The sequence below is a fragment of the Falco peregrinus genome, chromosome 10 (genome assembly GCF_023634155.1).
Source record: "Falco peregrinus isolate bFalPer1 chromosome 10, bFalPer1.pri, whole genome shotgun sequence".
Classification (NCBI taxonomy): Eukaryota; Metazoa; Chordata; class Aves; order Falconiformes; family Falconidae; genus Falco; species Falco peregrinus.
Window position 1 is genome coordinate 9,527,391 of NC_073730.1, and position 23,222 is coordinate 9,550,612.

A 23,222-nucleotide genomic window follows, 5' to 3' on the forward strand; every position below is an offset into this window, starting at 1 on the left:
TTTCTGACAATTGAAAAAGCACCCAAGACAAAATAGTGACCATGCCGTAAACGTCTTAAAGGAAAAAGACTTTCTGCTGTTAGCAGCACCTTTGAAATGGGAATGGTGGAGTTTTTTCAAAAGTGCTTTACCTTGTTAGTCCACAAATGCACGCTGCAGTGACAGAAGAGTCAGCCTACAGTGGTCTGTTAACGATGAGGAATGCTTAGTGTCTGTAAGCACCTGTACTGGGAGGTTCGGTCCTGCTTCGTGCCTCTAATTCTATGGCTGAAAGACTCCTCTGATGGCCAAACCAGTGTATTAAACAACCGAAAAGGGGTAAATAACATAGAAAATAAGGTTGGGGGTTATTTTGGCTGTTTGGGGTTTTTTAGCATTTTATTTAGCTCCCATGGATAGAGCTTCTTGGGAGTGCTCGTATTTAGCACTTGTTTCCAACTACGTATACCGTGTGTGATATGTTTGCCCAGAATGTGGGAAAGCTTCTCCAGTGCACGGTGCAGAGCTGTTCCGCATGCACTGTTGAAAACTCCACTGCAAAAGAAATGATGGGTTTGAAAGTAGCCATGATCAGGAGGGTCCAGGAGGAACTTAGGCTCCAGTCTCTAATGGCGATGAGGGGAGCTCAGAGAGACCTTCTGCTTGAACCTTTCCTGGAAATCTGGAAACCAGCACTGGTTTGGAGGACTGAGAAAAGACACTGGGAGGTTTTCCACCATGAGCTTTACTGGAGGATAGTGAGTATAGTTGAGCAACTGAGGTCTTTTTGGAAGGAATTGTCACATTACCAGTTACCAGCTGATGCAATCTCTGGAAGTGTGGCTTGATGTGAGAATTTGGTATGCAGGAAGGATGAAAAGAAGATGATTAGGAGGAACTCTGGGACTACTTCATGGCTGACGGTAAATGTTACAGGACTCCTGCAGAGTATGGCTGAAATATGGTGGCTGGAAAGTGCAATCCTGCCACACCTTTTCTCCTGTGTAGAAAAACTGGAGAGGTAGTTGCAAGAGCAGATTGTCTGGTTGGGGACACATGTGGCCTAAAATGAAGGTGGCAAATTTTTGCCACCTCCCAGGGCAGAGTTTGTCACTTAAATGCCTTCCCTCTTCTGTTCAGTCTAAGTATGAAGTCAAGTCTCCATCCAGGGCTGCAAGCTGGAGGCAGGAGACACAAACTTTCTGCAAAGAGGTCTGTCCATGCTCACAGAGCAGCCATAAGGCATAGCTAGAGCAAGCAGGGACCTGACGCATATGCCAACATTCAGTGGGGACGGTAATCCTTGGACTCTGCCTTCTGTCTTTAGTTACAGCCTATTTATTGAACTTGTTGTAGCCCTTCTCCACCGGTTAAACAAGCCTGCCTGGGTTGTTTTCCCTGGCTGGGGACAATTGCCTCTTCTTACTATTGCGAAGCAGCTGTGGTGTGTGACTGGTGTTTGGAGGAGGGGGCCCGACTCCTCTTGGCAGAGGTGACCTGGCCGTGGTGTGCGCGCTGCAGCCTGTGGGCAGGAAAGGCTGCTGGGGACGCAGTTTGCAAAACTGAGAGGCTGAAGTGGGGAGCCATAGGGCCTCTATGTCTTCCAAATAATTTCTTTCCTCAGCAGTTTCCCAGTCCTGTTTTCTTTGGCTTTTTAAAATTTAAGTTGGCTGGGGAAAGGGGGAGGTGTCACTGAAAGATAGCAGTGGTGTTGAAGTAGTCTCTCTGCTGGGAAGTCTTTTTGCATGCTCTTGTAGAGGTAAGATGGACTAAATTACTTGGGTTTAATTGAAGAAATTTATTTGTGGGATGTCTAGTGTAGTTTTGATTTTGGAATTTAATTTCTCACCGATAAAAAACACACTTGTGTTCAGTGCTGGGAAGAACTACTCTCATGTTTTCCTTTCTTTCTTAGGCTCTCATCCAGTGGCCAAGTATCTGGGGTCTGTAGATTATAGATACAACAACTTCTTCCAAGATCTAGCCTGGAGAGATCTGTTCAACAAACTTGAAGCACAGACCACTGGTAAGACCATGTGTCTGTCTGGCCTGTGTGGGATGAAAGGCTTGAATGAGTAATTTTAGCAAAGGTCAAGTAAATACAAGAGGAAGCAGACAAATGTTTTTTTTTCCTCTTTTCTCCTTGCTCCACCGCATTCCCTTTTCAGATGCTGACCTTTGTATGTCCTCCACATGGTGGTTTGCAAACAGTTGTTGGCTCCCAGAGGTGCTAGCTGCCTCAGAGTCACGCTGTTTTTACCTAGCTCTCAGCTCTGTTCTTTGATGTGGAGGTCTCGCTACCAAGTTCAGTATATTGCTTTCTTTGGCCCTTCAGAATCTGTCCAGCCTCAAAGATGTGGAAAACTGGAAATGAACTTCTGTCAGTTACGCGTGAGAATGACCTTGACGTTTCTCAAGTCTGCTGGCAGGATCTTTCTTATTTAAAAAGAGTTTTGTTCTTCACCAGTGTTGTAACAAATGGGAGCTGCCCTAGGTCAGATCAACAAGTTCCTACTCTGATCTGAGCCTGTTCTAGGTCAGGATAAAGCCTTACCGTGTGTTAAAGTACTAATTTGCTTAAAATATTAATGCTTACCACTTTTCCATCCGTTCCTTCAAGAACGGAAAGAAACAGGAGAAAGGAGGATTTGCATTTGACGTTTAGGGCTACGTGGAAGCTTGAGACTTGACCAAGAAGGGATTCTTTCATGGCAGCGTATCTCGTACAGAAATTTCACTAGAAGGGAGAAGTTTTGGTGGTTTCAGAGCACTGTGTGCATGGGGAGGTTGCAGTGTGGTTCTCCTGTTGGAATTGCAGAGTGCCTGAGGTCTGCCAGGATGCTCGTGGAAGCCCTCTAGCCATGAGAGGAGGAGAGAGACACCTCTTCACAGGTGATTTTTCAGAGCCTTTTCCAGCAGGTGAGGACTTGGCTGGACAAGACCCTGGGCAGCCTGTTCTGAAGGTGAAGTTAGCCCTACTGGGAGCAGGAGGCTGCACTGGAGATCTCCTAGTGTGCCACCCAGCCTACGTTTTTCCTTGATTCTAAGCCCGTGGAAGAACAGGTGTCTGAAACTGGTTTCTTTTAATTCTTTCCTGCTCTTGAAAATGCAGACAAATGTCAATACAGACCTGATTTTTTTGTGGCTGGGTTGGGAATACTTCATTAACTATCGAAATCCAGCTCAAGAGCCGTATCTGTTCTTTAGTTGGCTGTACGCTGCAGCCCTTGTTTTCTTATAGCATGCAGGCAAATAAATGCAGCCTCATTTTTGTGCAGTCCAGATCTTGTAGAATTCTCCATTTTCATCTGCAGTGAGAACTGCACAGAAAACCCATGATGGCATAAGAAGATCTGGCAAAGCATCATAGCTCTTCACAGTTCACTGTTCTGATTCAAAGAGTCTCGGTTAAAATGCTGTTAAGGTATGGAAGAGCCTGGTGAAGGTCACTTGTGGTCCCTTGATGTCACAGTTGAGGCTCTTTGCTTGAAACCAAAGAAAAATGGAAGGCATTTAGGAAATGTCTTCCTGTCAACTTGAATCAAACACAGTCTCACAGATCTGAAGCATACTTGGCACTACACACGTGATCGTTGCGTTCTCCCAACCCTTGCGTGGCTCTGTCTTTTCCGTTAACTCAGCACAGCCATGAGTTTTTTAGCACATCAGATAACCCAAATGCCAGTGAGAGCAGAGCAGCTCGCCAAGACCCTGGGAGAGGTGGCTAGGCACTTTCATCAGCAGATATGTACAGTCAAGGTACAAAAACGTCTGAAGCTGACTCTGGACAGGTACACATTTTCAAAGAAAAGCAATTTACTGACTCTATTATGGTTATTTTATATTCGTTAACGCTGCGTACAGATGTCTGTGTATCTAGCGTGCCTTCCTAATGTTTTTACCTTGGTGCTCTTGCAGGATGTTTGCTTTTGGTCAGGCAGCTGAACCGTGCTCAGAGCTTCCTTTGGAAGGTGCAGTTCAGATGGAGCTGGCTGGGTACCATCAGCTGCTTGGCTGAGCAAATGGAGGACAGTGCTGGTGATGGTTTGAGAAGTCACTTACATTGTTTTCTCTCTTTGTTCTACTGCAGTTCCAGAAACGCCTGATGTTGTCTCCCGGATAACACAGTATATAGCAGGGGCAAACTGTGCACACCAGTTGCCCATTGCTGAAGCGATGCTGACGTACAAGCAGAAAAGGTATGTCACTAATGTAATATTGACTTTCCAGAGCAAACATCAGGTTGAAAGGAAAGTGCTTTTCTCATCTTGTGTGCCAGCAGCCTTAAAATCACTCCAAGCTGCAACCACCTTGGGAGCCTTACGGTAGCCTGTGCCCAGTGATGTGTCCCATGTAGGTAACACTGAATCTACAGCAGTGCGGTTACTTTTAAGTGCACTATTTCTTTGAAGGTATGAGAGGTCTGGGGAAGTGGGGACTAGGCAGGATGGGGGATGGACAGACGATAGCTGCTTAGATTCCAGAGATCTCTTACCAGAGACCTCTCCCTTGCCACAGAGACCCCTTAGGTGTGTAAGACCAGATTGTGGTATTCCTCCCAAAAATATCTTTCATGAGACCTGGCCTTTTTACATCAGTGTGGAGGGATCTGAAACCCATTATTTTTGGAGTGTAAATAGCAGAGCTTCCCTCAGGAGAGACAAAATTCTTGTTGATTGGCAGTTGCAGGCTACCTGGACTCCTATTGGGGTGGGCTGACATTCACCAGGTTTTATTGCAACTTGTCCTAAGGGATAAGCGGCCTGTAGGAGGGAGGATTGGCGTCTGAAAACAAGGTTCAGAAGTATGTAGAGCCTCATGTGGCTGTGGTCCGCGAAGAGCAACAACTGTCACTGAGGGGTAGAAGATGCATTGTTGCTGAGGCACAGAGGAAACTAATAGACTCCAGCTCACATCTGAGTAATTTCTGAGAGCAGGACGAACACTAAGCTCATGATTTTTCTCAGTTAGGGGCTAGCAATCTCCTATGAGGCATGGATGATGTTAGTTGTTAATTACTAGCCTTCGCATGTTATATCTGATCTTTCATTTTTGGACTTTTTTGGACATTTTCTCTGATCGGTGCCTCCTTGGCATAAGAACTGGGAGGGATTAAAGATGTAGGTAGAGTCACTTTTTTTTCCTCTCTTTTTGGAAATGCTCATTGTATGTTGCTTTTCCATTCCTGTGTCTGCTCTACGTTATTCTGCAGAAATGATTCAGTAAAATTTAGCCTGTTCTTCATGCTCTCCTAGGAAAAGTATTTCCAGATTGGCTAGTCCCTTAAAAAGAGTGGATACTCTTCATGTATTTGTGAACTTCTGTAATGTTAACCTGATAAAGGTGAAGTCTGGAGAACCACAGAGTACTCGAAGCTCTTACTTTGGATCTTATAACGTGTTTGTGTGAAGACTCACCTTAGATACCAGTAGGGAGTTCAGGCACCCCTAGTGCAGTGTGAACCCCTTCTGATGGCTGCCTTGTTCTTTCTCTACACCCTTTCAGTTGCTGGGTTCTGCATTGGTCTCCACTGCCTTCTCCATTCCGTTACAGGTTCTTTTTTGTCATTAACACACATTAAATCATTTTCTAATGTGCCCAGAAAGATCAATTTGATACTCTGTTGAAAAACAGCTGAAATGTATTTCAGTAACACATGCACTTAGCCCTCCCAGCAGTGTGCATGACTGCTGTACCAAGCTGGTCTGATCCATTTGGATTTTAGACTCTTTGGACTTGGTGGTGCCATGCCTGAAGCTGTTAATAGGTTTAAACCAGTCTCAAACCCTGCCGAAGGTTAGTTGGAAGAGAGATTGCCGAGACTGTCATACTCATGGAGTAGCCTGCAGTCTTTTAGTATCTCTGTTGTGTCCGCTTTAAAATAGCTTCTACTTTCAGCTAAGTACCCCGCCAGCAAACTGGAGAGTGAGTGAGAGGACAAGCTCTCCCATGGACTGATGGCCAGTTATCTCCGTGGCTTTCTTTAGAAATGCAATTCTCTGTCATTGGCAGCAACTTAGAGGAGGGTATTGTGAAAAACAACACAGAAATGTGTCTCCATTAGCGGTATCTAAATGAATGCATCACTTTGTTGTAAGTATAATAACATATTTATCTTTATCTTTTTGGTTGCTTTCTGAAAAGGAAAAAGAGCTTTCATTTTGATTTTACCATAAGGTATCGGTTCCTTTTAGGTTCCCTCTCCCGTCTCCCATCTCTTTACCCATGAACTGGTCTTTTGTGCCTTGTTTAACAGTTCTTGCAGGTCTGGGATGCACAGTTTGTGCTTTAAGTTAATTTCTGCTTGCTGCTTTGAAATTGTGGCATCTGCTGATAGAACACATTGTTGAAAATGACTGCTCTGCCTTTGGACCACACATACAGCTTCCCAGGATGTAGATTGAATGGGAGTTAAGGGGTTATTGAGAGAGAAGCTTTGAGCAGTAAAACACGGAGGAGGAAGGGGTGTTTTTTTCCCTTCTTCCTAGTCATCAGAGGATATAGCATAGCTCTAAAAGAATCAGGACTGACCAAAGGCTTTTCAGTTCCCATCTGTTGGAGCTGGAGTGCTGTAAGTGGCACTCAGTGGCTCAGGTTGGGGTTCAGCTGTGCAGTGCCTGAGTGCAGACCAGCAAATCTTCTCTCAGTAATATGAAAACTGAGGACTGGTCTCTTAGTGGCAGGCTATCCCAAATGCATGGGACTTCACGGAGCTTAAGAAAGAGAAGGCAGATGTATGCTAGCAGTGGAGTTAGGCTCTCTGAGCTGCCTCCAAGACCCCCTTGCTCTGCAGGTTCCCCCGCTACAAATCATTTGATTATTGGACGTTGTTTATTTTGCCCTCAGTTCATGAAGGTGCTGCAGCTCCCTCTCCCTTGAGAGCAGAGGTGAACGTCTTCGCCAAGGCCAGCTTTCAAGGCAGTGATCCATGTAGAAACAGCAGTGCTGCCTACAATTTCATTGCAATTCAAAGCTCCCAGTAACCTAGCATTTGCTCTGTTAAACAAGCCGTAGCGGTCCAAGGAAAGCCAAGCCAGTCTTTAGGACGTAGCTGTATGTGGTGAGCTGCTTTATAACTTTATTGCCAGCTATCCCTATCTTGACTTACCTCCGCTCTCCTTCCTGTAGCCTTGTTCTGTTTGTCATGGCAAAAGGTTGGCGCATGTATTGCCTGTGATGGACTGCAATGGTGCGAAAGCTTAATCCCATTCTTTTGGAACATCTGCTGACCTTACCCGACATCAAGGGGGCTGGCATTGAGGAAGGGGTTCAGGAAGGAAATGAATTGCCATTTCAGCTCCTCTGCGTTACACTGGGTGACTGACTTTGTGAGCACTGGGAGAGTTACTGGTTGCTGAATTGTCAAGAAACACTGCAGTCCAGTCAACACCTGGGGAGCTAAGACCGTGGTGGCAGAGGTGGGCCTCTCACTAGGAGGGGTGTTTCATTGATGCTGATACCTCTCTGCATTGCTTTCTTGAATGAAATCCTGCGGTATTTGAGATCTGAGACTTGACAGATGCCTGTTCCCAGCGTAGCTGGATTGCTCATCAGTTCTGTGAACCTGGGCTGGTGTCACCCACTGTAATTCAGCGTCCAGCACAGCTCATGTCATACGGCTTCTGGATAGCCCTTGCACGAACCTAGGGAGCAGCTTGGCTTTTGGAAATGAACGCATTGCTCACTTGTCAGGGTGAGGGCTGGGTCATTTCCTACCTAGTTTCACATTTGCTAAAAGCTCTTCACTCGTGTTATAGAGCACTTCCCCAACTCTTGCTCCCTGGAGCACAGGCGCCTTGGGTTGGAGGGTTCCTGAGCAATAGGAGCTGGGGGTAGCACTGTTTTCTGCCTGCTGCATGTCTCTGAGGCTCTGCAGGACAGCAGCTAGGCAGAGTCCAGGTCACTTCTCTCAGTTCTGCTTCTAAAACACACCCTGCAGCGGTTGCTGAACATGAAGATGGCTAGTGAGGATGAACCCGGTCCCTCCTGTGGCTCAGCCGTGCCCATGTCATTTGGCTGGTTGCTACATGAACCTCCCTGGACAGCTGGCGGAAACAATAACAGGAGTTTATTTGTGCCCCTTGCCTGGCAGAGCAGTGCACCAGAGGAGAGTCAAGGCTCAAGAAGTGTTGGACGTCCTGTTGAACATGCCCAGCCTGCTGTAGGAACATGAAGGGTGCTGGATGGGAGTTTCCTGGAGAAGCAAAGAGGCGTCTCATCTGATGTGTTGTGGGGACTTGGAGTTGCTTTGTCCCTTTGTTTGATTTGACCGATGGAGACTTGGTGGAACAGGGACAGCGTTAGCCAGCAGGATGCTGCACTTGCCCAGTGGGAAGGACAGATGCTTCATACCCAAGACAAACCTTGGAGAGCTGTTGGTAGCCCTGGCCTGAAATGGCTTAGAGGCCTGCTAGTTCTTCAGTGATAAAGTCCCCTCTCTCCTGCTGCCCCTCTGCAGGACTTGCCTGGATTAAAGGTAGTACCCGAGACCCTGCTGCTAGGAAATCACAGGTGTTTGGCTTCATTTGCAACTGGTTTGGGTTGCTTAAATTTTAAAGGAAGTCTTACTGAAAGGCTAGTAACTGGCATAACTGCTCTCGGTGATTATTCAGTCCCTCTTACTGTAATGTCAGAGCGCTTTGCGGCGTAGTTTGTACTTTGGCCCAGAGGTGAGAGAGGTTATTATTTGTCCTGGTGAGATGCCTGCTTCTCCTTTGTAAGAGTCCTAAACCATAGAAATCTGGCTCTTTGTCTTTTGTTCAATCTGAATTGATTTCTTGGGGTAGGGAGGGAGCCTGCAAGTCCATTTCTGGACAGTTTGCCTTTGAAGAACTGATTGCAGATGGATGGATTTTGCCCAAGCAAAAAATAGTAATTAGACAACTCCCTATGCCAGTTAAATATTTTCTTTCTAGCCTCTCTGCATAGGTCTGGTTTTCGGTTTCCACCGGATTTTATTATTTTTTTTCCTCCCCAGAATTACAGAGGTGAAGTATCAATAACAGTGTTAAAAATCACAAACCAGGGTCAGGTCTGGCTTTAAACTGTAACTGAGATACCAGGGCCTTCCGGAAGCCCTATGGATAAAACCAGTGCCCTGGGCATGGCGGGGGGGAAAAACCTCTGCAGCCTGGGAATCTGTGCAGCCTAGGCAGTACAGGGGAGCTGCCGTTCCAGGGACAGGGGATATTTTAGTTGCAGGGTTGCAGTAGGAGGAATGGGAGGGAGACCGTTAGGAAGGTGAAAGGATTCTGGATTAATATTTTGGGATCCTGAAGGACAAGAATTGGGGAAGATCATGAAAGAGGAGAACAAGCACAGTTATCTCATCTTTCCTTTCATCCACATGAAGAGCAGCTGTTTTGATAAGCTGCATTTTAAGAGGCACATGTGCAAGATCTGAGTTCCCAAGAGGATGTGTGACAGGACTAGACTGACTGAGCTGAAATCCAGCTGGATTGCTTCAGGAACAGTCTGTGCATCATTGTCAGCTGTGATAAATGGTGACTGAAGCAAATGATTTGTGTCAGAATTGCCCCTGTGCTCCCCTCAGTGGGAGTCTGAGCTCCTAGGAGGAAAAAGAATGAGTTTTCTGCTGGAGCTGGGCATGGTTTGTTTTCTGACAGCTCAGAGCCAAGCCGTCCAGTAGCTGAAAGATGACTAGGCGACTGTCGTGCTTCCCTCACTTGGTCGGTGGGACTCGCTTTTGCCTGCTTGCTCAGCTCGTGGAGCTGAAGAAATGAGAAGAAAGCTGAGCCTCTGTTCTGTGCTTCTTCCAACAGCTCTGTGGATTTCTTGTCTCCCTTCGCAAAACTGGAGCTGGAAATGTCATGTTTGTAGGAGGTTTATTTGCTGGGGGGCCTGCAGCCATGTTTGGAGGGATGTGACCTTTTCTGGCTTCCAACACAGCATCAGGGATTCTGTTATTTTGTCATGTGCTTCGGGGGAAGAACGAAGGTGCAGTGCCTGGGGTTGTGAGGTAGGAAGGGAGCAAAGCCCCTGGGTTTGCCTTAGGGATGAGTAAGCAGAGCCAAGCCAAAGTGAGAAGTGATTTGCAAAAACACACTCTGCTTTGGACCAAGAGGGAGCTCTGGCTGAGGTGTGTTTTCTGCGGTTCTATGCCATTCTTTTCATAGGGCTCAGAGGAAACTGTCCAGCCTGTGCTAGTCACACAGGGGATAACAACCTTTATGCATTTGCGTTTCTGACCTGTGCTGGAAACAGCACAGAAATACCTGCTGCCTGAAGTATTTGTGCTGCACCCAGCAGTGTTCTGGATGAAGGCGATGCTTGGTGGTTTTTCTCTGAACATTGTAGTGCTTCAAGCACTGAGGGATGCACAAGAAGGGAAACGTGAGATATCGCGATGTTTGTCTGCTTCCTACCTGTTGCCTGTGCTTGGCCACTGAGAAATGTGTTGTGTCTTGCCCATGAAGTCACTTCCACTGCTGAGCTGTAATTCTTCCGAACACGTGGATGTGCTCCTGCAGTCATCTCCTCACCCTGTGGATCCACCTTAATTTCTGTTGCCCTTGAAGGGAGCAGGGGCTTTGCAGGCCCCCCTAGCCTGCCTTTCTCCTTGCTCAGGTCTTCGCTCTCTTGTCTTTGTTGAGTTTCTCCCTAATTCCTGCTAAGTTCTACTGTAGCCTTCACTGCTGGCCCTTCTCTACCTTCTGGCTTATGAATCCTGGGCAGGGCCAGAGCAGGGAGGGGCTGCTGCCTTCCTGCTTTCAAAATGTGTGTAGCATTGTCTCCAGCTATTTCTAGGACATGGTGTGTGTTTTTTCGGTTTGGTTTAGCTGTTTGCTGTTCCACCAGTCTTGATCTACCTGGTGTGCTCTGGTGCCCAACCTCTCTAGCGTCCCTGTCTAAGGACTGCAAGCTCCCAGTGGCAAGGAACATGTATCTGTGTGCGTGCGTGTGTGTGTACGTACTTGGTAGTGCTGTACAAATAACCTCGTGTCACGGCTTGTAACCCCGTGGCAGGCTAACTGCTTTAGCGATGCTGGGATTTGCAAGGTATGGCACATGACTCCAAAGGTGGGACGCGTGAAGGCCATGCGTGCAGAGCGCTTCAGGTACTAGTAAGTAACGCACAGTTCTCCGTGTTGTTGTGGCACAGATCCATTTCCTTGCAGTAGGAGGTTGTGTGTCTGTAATGACTGCCATGCCATTAAAGCATGTTTCTCTGTCAAGCGCGAGGGAGGGAGGAAGAGACCTTTCCCCCGAGAGATGTGCAGCAAGCTGCGTGCTCTTCCCCACCCGTGCAGATTCCTAGCGTGCTGGCAAGGGGCCTTGAGAGGAGCCATTGGACTGGCGCTTGCATACTGTCCGTCCCTGCTGCATGCTTGAATGCGACATATGAAGTGAGTATTGTGCCCCGTGTGGAAGCAAGCTGTTAACAACTCTTTTCTCTTTGCCTTTAGCCCTGATGAAGAATCTTCGCAGAAGTTCATTCCCTTTGTCGGGGTGAGTGTTCTTAGCTACACTGTCTCCAGCCAGCTAGAATATGGCCACAAGTGTTCACCCAAACTTACGTGGTTCTGGGGTAGAGCAGGAGCACTGGGTACTCTAAGGAAGAGTGCAGCATGAGCATCTGATGGTTGGATGCCACTGCCTGGTACACAAGCAAACCTCTAAGATCCCTCAACAAACTACAGGCTGTATTTTACTTTCAAAACATCTGGCTTGGGGCAGCTCTCTGCTGTGTGCTGCCAGCACTGAAGCAGGCTCCACCGTAGCCTTGCTTTTGCCCTGTTCATTCTGGACAGAGAAGAGCATGATGGTGAAGTGCTCTGACGATCCACAGCCTGTCTTTGCTGCAGACCAAAGCACCTAGTTGGTGGAGAATTGCTGCTAGGCCACATGTGGAGGAAGGTGATGTGTTCCTAGAAATCTGATTTCAGGGTTGCTGTGCCCAGCATTGCCCTGGGTGATTGATTTGGTCAGATTTGCTATTCCAGTGTCAGTCCTTTGCATGGTGTCATGGACGATACCAGTTGTCTTGATATCCCATCTACTGCTGGGAAGTGGAGAGTACATCCCACCAGGGAGATCATTTATACCACTGTTAAGTTTGAGTGTGAGGCAGTAGCTATTTAATGCGTTTTATCATGTGAATATACTTGGGATAGTAGTCCCTAGATTTTCCTCCTTTCCTTATCTTTAAATGTTCCCAGCTGTTCCCAGCTGAGGTGGTCAAGTGCAGAGCATCTAGACAGGGGTGTGTTTGTGCTTCTCTGTATTTTGCGCACTGTGTACTTTCCCTTTTCTAGCTTCCTTCCCCATATTTGATCATGCTCTTCAATTCATTGAGGTCTAAATACAAAGTCATTGACCTGTGGCCAAAAGGATATCCCCTGACTGCTCTTCAGCTACTGGATGTCCTCTTCACAGTTTTTGATTCTCTCTTGTAGCTTCTCTTTCTTGCGTGTTGGCTGTCTTGTTCTGCCTTCTCCGTGTTAAGCTGACTTGTGTGTGTTCCCATTTGTATCTCTGTCAGTGCGTCAGGGCTAAGCTGAAATCGCAAGGCATTTAAAGAGCTTAGTCTCTCTTGCCCTCAGGCTGACCCTGCTTTCACTCTGGTCTTTTCGGAACGAGAGTGTCTCTCTGCAGTGTTCCTGAGACAGCAGTCTGCTTGAAGGAAGTTTGTTGAAGGAAAGATGTCTTCTGCAAAGATGGAGAGACCCATCTTCCTGATTTTTTTTTTTTTTTTTTTTTTTTCCCCCTCACTGATGAGCTTTGCTGTGATCTTGTCCCTTCCATGAACTGCGATTTGCTGGTGAAGAACTGTTATGAAACAGCTGTTTCACCTTTCCTGATAACATGAACAGCCCAGAAGGGTTTGGAAGCTCCTGGTCTTGTCTTGCTAATATCTGCTAGGCTCTGCAAAGCTTTTCTCTGGGGCTGATTTAGTTCAGTGTCATGTGCGAGCAAATGGGGCTCAGAGTGTTCGTCCAGTTGCTCTAAAACTATTGTTGTCCTGACACGATCAATGCTTTTCCAGTCTGGATTTGATTGTCTGAAAGTAGGAAGAGCAAACAGCTCTGTTCTGTGCACAACGCTGCCAAGCCCCCAAAAAATCTTGCCTTGAAAGTGCAGGCTGACTTCCTATGTCAGCTGGTGGTGAGGGTCAAATCAGTGCTGGTTCTGAAGTGTCTCTGACACAGTAATTCCACGAGAGGGACATCTGAAGAGACTCTGAAAGACCAGTTGTAGGTGTATCACAAAATCTGAGATAGCACATGAACACTGAAGCTCTTTAGCTGCAGCCTGCTTGGAGCTGTTAGCCAAGGAAGAGAGGGAGCCAGCAGCGTTTGGGTGTGACTCCTGATGCTGGCTGGATTCTGTTGGCTTTCAGGGTGCAAAAACCGATGCCCTGCAGTTGGGCTATGCAGTCTCTGACCCAGAAGCGTGCAGGGCAGTGCCGTCATGCTCAGCCAGGCTCTGAAGTGTTGAGAGCAGAGCCACAAGGGGCCACTTGGGCGTGAAAGCTAGGGTCATCGGGTGGTGAGGCTCCTGGCTGTGCGCTTGCATTGTGCTGACAGCCAGTTGCCAGGAGAGTTAACAAGATGCGCCTCCTTCCTGAAGGGAAAGGAGACTGGCTGCTGCAGTGTTCTGGATGGAGGCGTTATTGGGACTGCAGCACTCTCGAGCACCTCGCTGAGTAGAGGGAAGAGTAAGTATTTAACCTTGTTTTCCTCACATGTGTCTGAACTCGAGTATCTCCAGTTAGCCAGCAAGGAGGGAAAGGCCAGAAGGTATTTCGTCTGGCTTGCAGATCAAGGTGGCTGAGGGCAGTTTTCTGTGTTGCTTGTTCTTCCCCTAACTCTTCTGCCTCGCCTCCTCTTGCTCACAGTGCTTGCAGTCTGTGAAACATCTTCTTGGTGCTTAACTTGTACAGCACAAATGGCTGCCGGACTCCAGAGCCAGATTCATTGCTCTTTGGATGGAGACTGGGCAAACTGAGCTGCAGCCGCCTTCTCCCAGGCCGGTGCCCCCTCAGGGAGCCTCTGCACACACTGCTGAGTTCACGATGGCTTTTCCAAGACTGGAGCTAACAGAGAATCCACCAGAGAGCCTGGCAGCTCTCTTAAGTGTTGGCTGTACACCCCCACACACCTCCAAACGGTGCAGAGGTTTTTTGCTTCTAATGATTAGTTCTTTTTCTTGATCCCATAGCACAGACATGTGCTCCCTAGAGATGTGGTTTAGACGTGGTCATGTCTGAACTGAACAGTCTTCTGTTTTCAAATTAAATAGACTGTGTGACATCACTCCTCACTCTAAAGAAGGTTTTATTGACTTGAGATCCCTTTGCAGCTCTTTCCCATTTGTCAACATTTATACAGGGTGTAGGCATTAGCCCTGGATACAGGTTTCTTAAGGACCTTAGGAAGGGTCTGTCCTCTGCGGTGTCAAGAATCATGATCCCTGGTACATTAGTAGATTATTGCTACAGAAGGTCCCTGCCTTTATATCGCCAAGGGTCATTTAATTTTTCTAGGCATCACATGTTCTTGGGAGCTTGTGTTTGTAGCATTTATTGCCAGTGGTATTTATCATTAACCTAAATGTAATAGCTGGTGATTGACCATATTGGAACACATTTGTATCCTTATTATAGTGTGGTTGGGATCGTTCTGACCTGTCTGTGTTTATCCATGTCTGTGTCCAGCGGCTTTGCTAAGAGCTTTATCTTCTTTGCTGGACACTTCCCTTTTTTTTTTTTTTTTGAGACCAGAAAACTCTGATCAGAAACTGTACTTTATTGCTTTTGTGGTTTCCTAATAAACCCCAGCTCTGCTGCGCCCTGGAAGTGGCCGCACTTGTGCAGCGGAAGCAGTATGCCTGTAATTAGCAGGTGTATGAAAGCAATGCTAAAGGGATATTTAGATTCCTTTCTCCTCCCTGCCCTATTCCCACAGGTGTCCCAGAGAGGCACTGTAGTTGCCATAGCTTGGGGCTGACATGGGCTGTTCAGAGCTGTGCAGGTAACAGCTCTATAGGGTCTGTGCTGCCTGCTGTATAGGGAAGGGCTGCGAGCTGGTGTTGCGTGGTCAGGTGCTGCTGGGACCTGCCGGGCTCTTAGAAGATCCCACTTTTTAATATACTTTAATGCTGCTCTCACTGCAGGGGCAGTGCCAAGGGGAGTGTAGGGATAAGCTTGGTTTGGGGGTTCCCAAAGTTCGGGGGACTCCTGTTTCATAGAGCTTTTTTGGTTTACTCCTTCTAGGTGGTGAAGGTTGGAATAGTGGAACAATCTTCTGCAACATCAGGTAACAAGCATCTTGTGTGTGCTTTCTGTGTCGTACAGGTGGTGGGAGCCTGACTTCACAGGCTGAACAAACTTGTTTCTTACTGATGTCTTGGAGTTTTGTAAGGTGGAATTGGATTTTATTAGTTCCCTTAGCCTGGACTGCTAGCAGCTGTCCATAGAAAGAGAGGCCTCCCTCTTGAAAGACGCCCTTTTTCTTGCTACTTTACAGGGAGCTTCAGGCCAGCTGGAATTCCCACACCCTCATCAAGGGAAACTCCACTCATATGCAAACACCCATTTTTCTTAGGTGCGGTGGATTCCTTGCTGTGGTTATTTGAGGTTCCTGCTCCAAACTGGGGAGGCAGTTCATCAGAAGTTATGCCCATCTCCCCACGCTGGGCCTAGTTGCCTAATAAAATTACTCTCAAACATGTGCCGAACTCCGGGACAGGCAACCAGTCTTCCAATTCGACAACGAAATTTAGACCCAGTTTTTTAATGGGGGAGTGCAAAGCTGATTTACATGATACTGCCTGCTTATACATGTGGACATAGTGTAGTACTCTTTTATCAATGTGAACTTGTTTTCTCCTCCTTCATGCACACTACTAGTCAGGAATATTTTTTTCCTCATCTGTTGGGATTGTTTCTTACATTGCTTCACTCTTAAACCCAGATTGCTGTGGCCTGGGTCACACATAGGTTTGAGGCAGGGGGCAGCCCTTCTGTGGGTTGCTCCTTGCTCCCACAGTCTTCCACCACCCCAGAGAGCCAACATGAAGGGAATGATGCCTTGGTTGTGGAGGGTGAAAGCAAAGGGAAGAGGGAGATCCCTGTGGTCAGCCCAGAGGTACTGGATTCTCCAAGGAGGCTTGGAGCGGTGCTGCCCTGCGGGGGTTGCAGGGGAAGGTTCCCCAGCAGGGATCGATGGGCTGGGCTCTGACTGTGCAGGAGGCTCGAAGTCAGCTGGGAGCAAACCCTGGGATAGCAGATGCCAGGTGGGGAGCCCAGAGGAGTGTGAGTGTCTGTGCTTGCCTCTTAAACCACAGGACTTTCTGTGTTGGAGTAAGCGTGGAGGTGGTCAGAACTGATGGGTTAGCTGATCTCTTGGTTGAGTCTGAGTAAAACCTGTGCAGCAGGAGCGTGAGCGAAGAGACTGAGCTGTATCCCAGTGTGTGTGTGTGTGTGTGCTGGGCTGTGAGATGAGGTGAACCCAGACAAACAGTTTGACTTCTTTTCCACAAGGTGACTCTGATGACGCAGCTCCCTCAAGCTCCAGTGTCCTTTCTTCTACCCCACCTTCTGTGTCTCCTGCTGTGAAAGAAGCCTCCCCCACACCACCTTCCTCACCGTCTGTCACAGGCAGCTTCTCATCCCCAAGGTAAAGCACGTTTTGTCTCCTTTATAGTTCCCTTGACTGTCTGACATAGATGAGAGAGGAAAACTGTTCTAAAGGAAAACCCATAGCTCTGCTGTCTTCCTCCCTAGTAAACACTTGAAGTTTTCACCTTTTCCCCTTGACCTCTTTTGCCTCTGGAGTGACTGTGTCCTTGTTGGCTGACAAGGAGCTGGGGAGGGCAGAGATCATCTTGCACCCGATGGGAAGGCTGCGCTTCTCAAGGGTAGACACATTTGAACTATGAGGGGCAGCCTTGCTTCTGACAGTCCAGGAGAAACCCTGATTCTGTTGAGCCATTGTGGCAGCCTGTTTGGGAGGGTTTGTGTTCTCTATCTGTTGGTAATTTTCCCTTTGAGACTGGATTCTCTTGGGGAGCTATGAAGCCAAAAAAAGTACTGACCCTAATACACGTGGGTGCTAGCCAAATCCATCACGATTCTTATGTTTTTAAGGACCAAGCAAGTGTAAGATCAGAGTGACTCTGTGGAAAGAGCAGCCTTTTTCTCTGTGAGGGGAGAGCTGACAGTTGTAAGGTGGCATACTGGGATTGCCATTCCCATTCATGCATGTGCCTGAAAGGATATCAGAACAGCAAGGAGATGGCACCTGTAGGCAGCATGAAGCTCTGGCTTAGCTGAAATGTTTAGGGGCGAAGGGAGGAAGCCCCTAGAAAACTGCCAGTAAAGAATTTCCCTGGGTCAGGACTCTCATGTTGCTGTACAAAATGTTGGTGTAGCTGCCTAATGCTTTGTGTGCGCCCAGGAGCACGTGGTGAAGTTAAAGGTTCAGGAGAATTAACAAGATCAAGGTGACAGAGCACTATCGTTGTGAGGGGAGACTAGCATCGCTTGGACTCTGTGGTTTGGGGGAGGAGGGGAAAGAGGTAAGCCACTCGAGTTCTGCAGAATCATAGTGGTGGTGGATTTGTTGAATACTGAGCTACCAGTCACCAAATCATGCAGTGACACTGGCAAGAGGTCAGTTAGAAGGGAGGAAGGAAGGGGCTTCCGCCAACGGCAGGAAAGGCATGTTGGGACCCTGTCTGCCTCTGCTACTTCTGTAGCAGCAGGATCAGCAGATCCAAGAGGGGTTAGGCAGATTCACGGACAGCGGATCCCTTAATGGGTACTAAAGTATGTTTCAGGGATGTCACCTTTAACATCCCTAACCTTGTGATTGTCAGGCTGGGGAAGTCCAAGAGGATACTCTGCAGTTAGAGACTAGGCTTATGTGCTATCCCTAAGCAGCATCTCCTACTGTCCCTGTTGGAGACAGAATGGGGACCTTTCCTGCTCACCCCAGAGAGCCTTGTGGGGACCTTTAATGTCTGGCTACTTAAACTGGCTTAGGAGTTCCTTTTTAACAAGAGGAAATGGAAACATGGAAGTCCCAGTGCAGGAGGTGCCCGGCAACTGAAAGGTGTTAGTGGCTGTTAGCCTGTGCCAGGAGGCTCAGCTCCCCAAGTCCCTCCTGCTGGCCCCCTGCAGTTTGGTGGCAGGAGGCCTCTATCTGTCCCTGGCTGGTCTCCGCAGCAGCTGGCTGGCAGTGCAGAGAGATGGAGGCTGTGCAGCCTCTGGAGAGCAGAGCTGTCTTCCCACACAGAGCTGCCACATGAGCTTTCCGTGGGTGGAAGTGGTTCGGGAGCCTGTACCCACAAGAGTATAGGCTGTGAAAGTTATGAGGCATGGACGTTATATATTTGAAGTTGACACCCTGCCTCTAAAGCTGGTACTTTTTGGTTTCGTGCTGTGTGGTAAAATCATAAAGAAATGAGGAAGTTTAGGTTCAACATTGTTCCGTCTCCACTAATCTGTATGTGACAGCACAGGGGGTGGAGAGTGACCCAGACTGAAAGATTAAGCTATGTGTTTACCTGGGAGTGGAATAGAAAATCCTGAGGAGGCATAGTGAACATCAGAATGCTTTGTCTTTACAACTGAGATTACAAATGTAATGCAAAGAAGCCCTAAAATCCAAAGATGCATCTCCAAAATATCATCCTTAAAGAATCTCACTTCTGAAATTGCCCTGAGAACCCAAACCCTGGTTTTGGTGATCAAAGATGAACTCTGCTTTGCGGTCTGGCTTTCAGCTGAATAAATGGCAAAGAAAAGGAAATGATTTGCTGAGAGGACCTTAATGATGGGGCATCCTTGTTTTACCTTGAGAGTTTCTTATTAAACAGGCAGTGTTGAGGGATGCATATTTAACTTAAGATCACAGGTTCGTCTTCCCTAACAATTGCCAGTTCTCAGGCAGGAGACACAGAGTAGTAGATAGACTTAGTTTTTTGTCTAGTACTTGCCTATTATTCAACACGCTGTCATTGTGTAGGAAGTGTGTATGGTTGACACTCTCAGCTGTAGGTCTGCTGAACGATAAAACTCTGCTCCACTCAGGGTTAGCTAGTGAGAGGCAGGGAGAAGGCAAGAGGTGGAATTTCTCAAGCTGCTCATCTTTTCTGTCTCGAGAGAGGCTGGCAGCGTGTTTTAGTGACACACATCTGTTACCGCACAATGCATAGGAGTTGTCAACGGCAGATAGTGTCTTGAAATCTGCCGTTGTTCAGCAAACAGCACAGGACTGGCGGAGCATTTTTCCAGCACTGGAATTTCCCAGCACACAGCAGGGCTGTAGAGCAGGTCACCCCATGCTAACTCCGTTACAGGGACCTGGGGAGAGCAGAGATTCTGCATAACCTGGCGGGGCAGCTGGTGGCAGGAAGAGCTCATGAACATAGGAGATGGAAGAAGGTCAGGGAAACTGGGAACTGAGTGCGTAAAGTTCAGGGACCCACCAGCTCTTTGTTCACCCTGACTCAGAGTTGATTTTGGCAGTGGTGTGCCTAACCCGAGTCATTTACTGTCAGTGGTTGGGAGGCAGTAGCAAGGTGTTTATAGCCTCTCTTTTCCATTCGAAGGCTGGGAATGGTCTGGGCCGCCTCAGGGGTTGCCTTTGCTGCCTGGGCCACTGAACTGAGCATCGCATTTAGGAAACTGCTTTTCCGCTCCCTTTCCCACTGCTCGTCCCTGTGGCTGAGCAGCACGTCATCTTGTCTCTCAGCTTATTGCAGTTCTTTGCTGCCAAGCCGATGCCACCATGTAACGTGACCCAGGCTGCATCGCTCAGTGGTGACTTCTTGTGCTTTTGTGATTATCGGGTCTCACTGTGAAACGTTGCTGCCTGATTTCCCAAAGAGACGGGTCGCTTGTCCTCTGACTATCTGGTCAGGAATGGCAGCCACTCTGAAATAACACAGGTGGCGGAACTCTGCTGAGTGCTGTGCAGAGATTACCTTCTTCTCTTGTTTTCCAGCCAGAGCCTCGGTGCTGAGTTGATGGGCCTGCAGGTGGATTACTGGATTGCAGCTCCACCCATGGACAGAAAGAGAGACCCGGAGAAGAAGGACCCCTCCACTACCAAAAACACACTGAAATGCACTTTCCGGTCCCTCCAGGTCAGCAGGTTACCTGCCAGCGGTGAGATTGCCACCACTCCAACAATGTCCATGACTGTCGTGACAAAAGAGAAGAACAAGAAAGGTAAGGTGGACACGTTTACTGTTGCCAAAGGCCAAGAATGCAATGCTGTTCTCCTTGTTCTGCCACTCCAAAGCTGTCTGACTTATCTGTCCTGCATTACAGCACCTTAGTCATATTTTTATCCCCCAAATTCTACTCTGTCTGTAGATGAAAAAAGACTGCAAAGGTGATAGTTTGAAAGGGTAGTTCTTCTTTGTGCTGTAAAAAGATGATGTATTCACCCTTACGGCTGAGCAGCTGAGACTGTATAGCTCAAAAGAACAAAGGTGTGGACAGAGCAAGGACATTTGTGGGTGGCTGTGCAGAAAGCCAGGAGGTACCCTGCTCTGGGCAGCATTCTTGTGTTCCTTGTGAACCTGCTGGTGCTGGATTAGGTAAGAAGCACCTTTTGCCATGACTACCAGAGTTCAGGGCAGACCCTTCAGCCTGTATAGCTCTGTGCTCTGCTCTCTGCCACATGACAGAGATGCGGACAGAGGCAGGACATGTGTGCATCCCATCATGTTGCAGCATAAGGCAGCAGCCCCTGGCAGAGATGTTTTGGGGGATTTGATGTGGTGTCCTTATGTTAAAATATCACTATTGCAGCCGGACCAGCCAGAGCTGCCAAGCCATTGCTAGGTGTGCTTGTACATACAAGAGGTGGTGGTGTCGCTCAGAGTGGGGTTGCAGCAACGTAAGCTTTTTTACTGGAGCTTCCTTGTTCTTGTACAGAGTGCTTTGTGGGATGAAAGGAGGTAGAAGAGAAATGCTCTCAGCACAAAGCTTGGCATTAATTTTTTTTCTTTTTTTAATCTCCTGTTCTTAAAATCATGGCTTTGAGTTTTTCTCAGAACGAACAGGAAGAGTGTTTTAAATGTCAATAATTCTGTATTTGCTCCCAGCCTTGGTGACGTGAAACACAGAAATCGAGAACAGCCCTCAGTGACTATTTTCAAGGAAGCCGCGAGGCAGTTCTGCACTTACGGTTGGCCGCCACTAGCTGTCCTTCCTGGCATCTTCCTGCCTGGGGGCCTGGGGGTCATTCCTGGTGGAAGCAGGGGTTTTGGGGGCTCTGAGAGAAGGCTAAAGGAACCTTCTGGACCAGTGACTGCAGGAAAAGGGTGGGATGACCCTATAGCCACGTCACTCCCAGGCCAACATAGCTGTGGCACTGCTGGTACCAGGGCTCCCACCCCTGACCGCACCCTTTCTGAGTGGCATGCTTGTGGGAGAAGCAATTCTGGGATGCTCAAAATGTTGTTCACTGGGGCTGGCCCAGCGTGGAGCAGTGCTGTTCAACACCACCAGCTTTTGTGCAGTCAGTTAGTACACCTTTGTTTGTTCATTTGGACAGTTCTCAGGGAACTGGACCCATTTTTTTGGCTCTCCTAAAGCCTTCTCTCTCCACCAACTGCACATAGTTTATAGTCCCTCCTGCTCCCCAGGCGTCTGTGCAGCTGGGCTGCTGTCAGACCGCTGTTGGTGCAGCAAACCTGCCTGCAGATGCTGGGAGGCTGGAGCTCAGCGCTGCCCGGCAGCCCTCTGCAGCCTGTGGGACTCCCCCTAGGTGATGCGGCCATCCAGCAGATCCCCTCAGCCCAGCGCAGGGTGAAGGCTGTGGGCTGCTGCAGATGCCCCTGTTTTCCCCTGGTGTCCCAACACAGCAACAGGAGTTACCCTGCAGGTGCCCTCTGGGGCCTGGGAATGACCTGGGAATGTTTCACGTAGAGACACTTAGGGCTAAGATGTCCACGTGCATAGGTGATGGTGCTGAGTACTACCGGTGCAGTCAAACTCCTGCCAAACAGGGCTGATTGTAGGAATTAAAATTAGAGTTAGAATTTTCAGACATGGACGCTTCAGTGCAAAAACCCAAAGGAGTCTTGGTGCAGTTGCTGTGGATGGCGGAGAGTCATTGTATGCCGGTTTGATTTTCTTCCAGTGATGTTTTTGCCCAAGAAAACGAAAGACAAGGAGGTTGAGTCGAAGAGCCAGTGTATCGAAGGAATCAGCAGGTTGATTTGCACAGCGAAACATCAGCAGAACATGCTGCGTGGTAAGTGCAGCGTTTGCATCCTGTCGGGCTCTGGGGTGAGGCTCAGCTGTCAGGCAAAGAAAGGGATGACCCGGTGTCCTGCCCTATGCCCTGGAGCCAGCGTAATGGGGGTGTGCCAGGGGAGCGGGCTTGGGTGTATCCAGCACCAGGGATACACCCTGTGTACTCAGTACACAGTAGGTCTGGGATGTGGGGAAATCCTCCCTTGCCTAGGAACCCCTCTGAATCAGTGCCCTGGATGAGGGCAAGGGCTGGGCCGGGCTCCGTTCCCCTCCCTGTCATTCTCTGTTTCTCCTGCACGTCTGGTACAGGCAGTGGTGGAGGGCGGTGGGAGTGTGGCTGCTGCTCTAGGCAGGGCTCTGGCACAAAGGCACAGCCGCAGCAGGGGCCATACCTGCATCTGGCAGACAGACCTAAAGGGGCTGTCAGTGGAGCTGTGCATCCGGTGTCAAAAATATCCCTGTGGCCCCTTCAGGTGATAATCTTCACCGCTGCTAACAGCAGAGGGATCTGCTTAGGTCACCTGACTAATCCTGGCCCAGTCCCTGTGAGACTGGTGTGTGTGAAGAGTGGCCACAGAACACGTGACGCCTTGTTAGCAGATGCAGGTCTCCTGGTTAAGGGTGCCAGCACGGAGAGACTGATGGCCATCTCTGCAAGAGTGTGTTTGCCCAAAAAATAAAATGGAGTGTGTTTAGGAAATTTGGGAGATCAGATCAGGTGATGCTGAAATCAGCAGTCTGGCGAGCTCCAGTGTCAGTGAACGATGCTGGAACAACAGTCTGAGCTGTTCTCCTAAACCTGGTCTACTCTTGAGCCTTTCTCCCCTGTGTGTGCAACCATTTGCAGCGGAGGGGTGGCCAGGCAGAGCGGCGTGTGCCCTGAGCACAGAATGTGGCCAGGCCTCCCTCAGCCGACTAGGGGGAGGTTTCCAGCAAAGCTCTTTCAGGTTGGCCACTTCCACTTGGAATTTGCTAACTCTCCTCTCTTTTTACCCTCCCCTGC

At 48.5% G+C, this 23,222-nt stretch overlaps 1 protein-coding gene across 12 annotated transcripts in view; it reads left to right on the top strand.

Annotated features, from left to right (window-relative positions):
- Window positions 1-23,222, top strand: part of PACS2 (phosphofurin acidic cluster sorting protein 2) — an 83,452-nt gene that overhangs the window by 54,742 nt on the left and 5,488 nt on the right. For 8 of the 12 annotated variants that reach the window (XM_055815199.1, XM_055815201.1, XM_055815200.1 and 5 more), the window contains 8 exons: window positions 1,895-2,005; window positions 4,070-4,178; window positions 6,124-6,156; window positions 11,406-11,448; window positions 15,215-15,257; window positions 16,484-16,619; window positions 19,953-20,179; window positions 22,104-22,217. In XM_055815199.1, the coding sequence (XP_055671174.1) occupies window positions 1,895-2,005; window positions 4,070-4,178; window positions 6,124-6,156; window positions 11,406-11,448; window positions 15,215-15,257; window positions 16,484-16,619; window positions 19,953-20,179; window positions 22,104-22,217 (816 nt within the window). The remainder of the gene's footprint in view (window positions 1-1,894; window positions 2,006-4,069; window positions 4,179-6,123; window positions 6,157-11,405; window positions 11,449-15,214; window positions 15,258-16,483; window positions 16,620-19,952; window positions 20,180-22,103; window positions 22,218-23,222) is intronic. The other 4 variants (XM_055815205.1, XM_055815207.1, XM_055815210.1 and 1 more) reach the window with 1 other exon arrangement.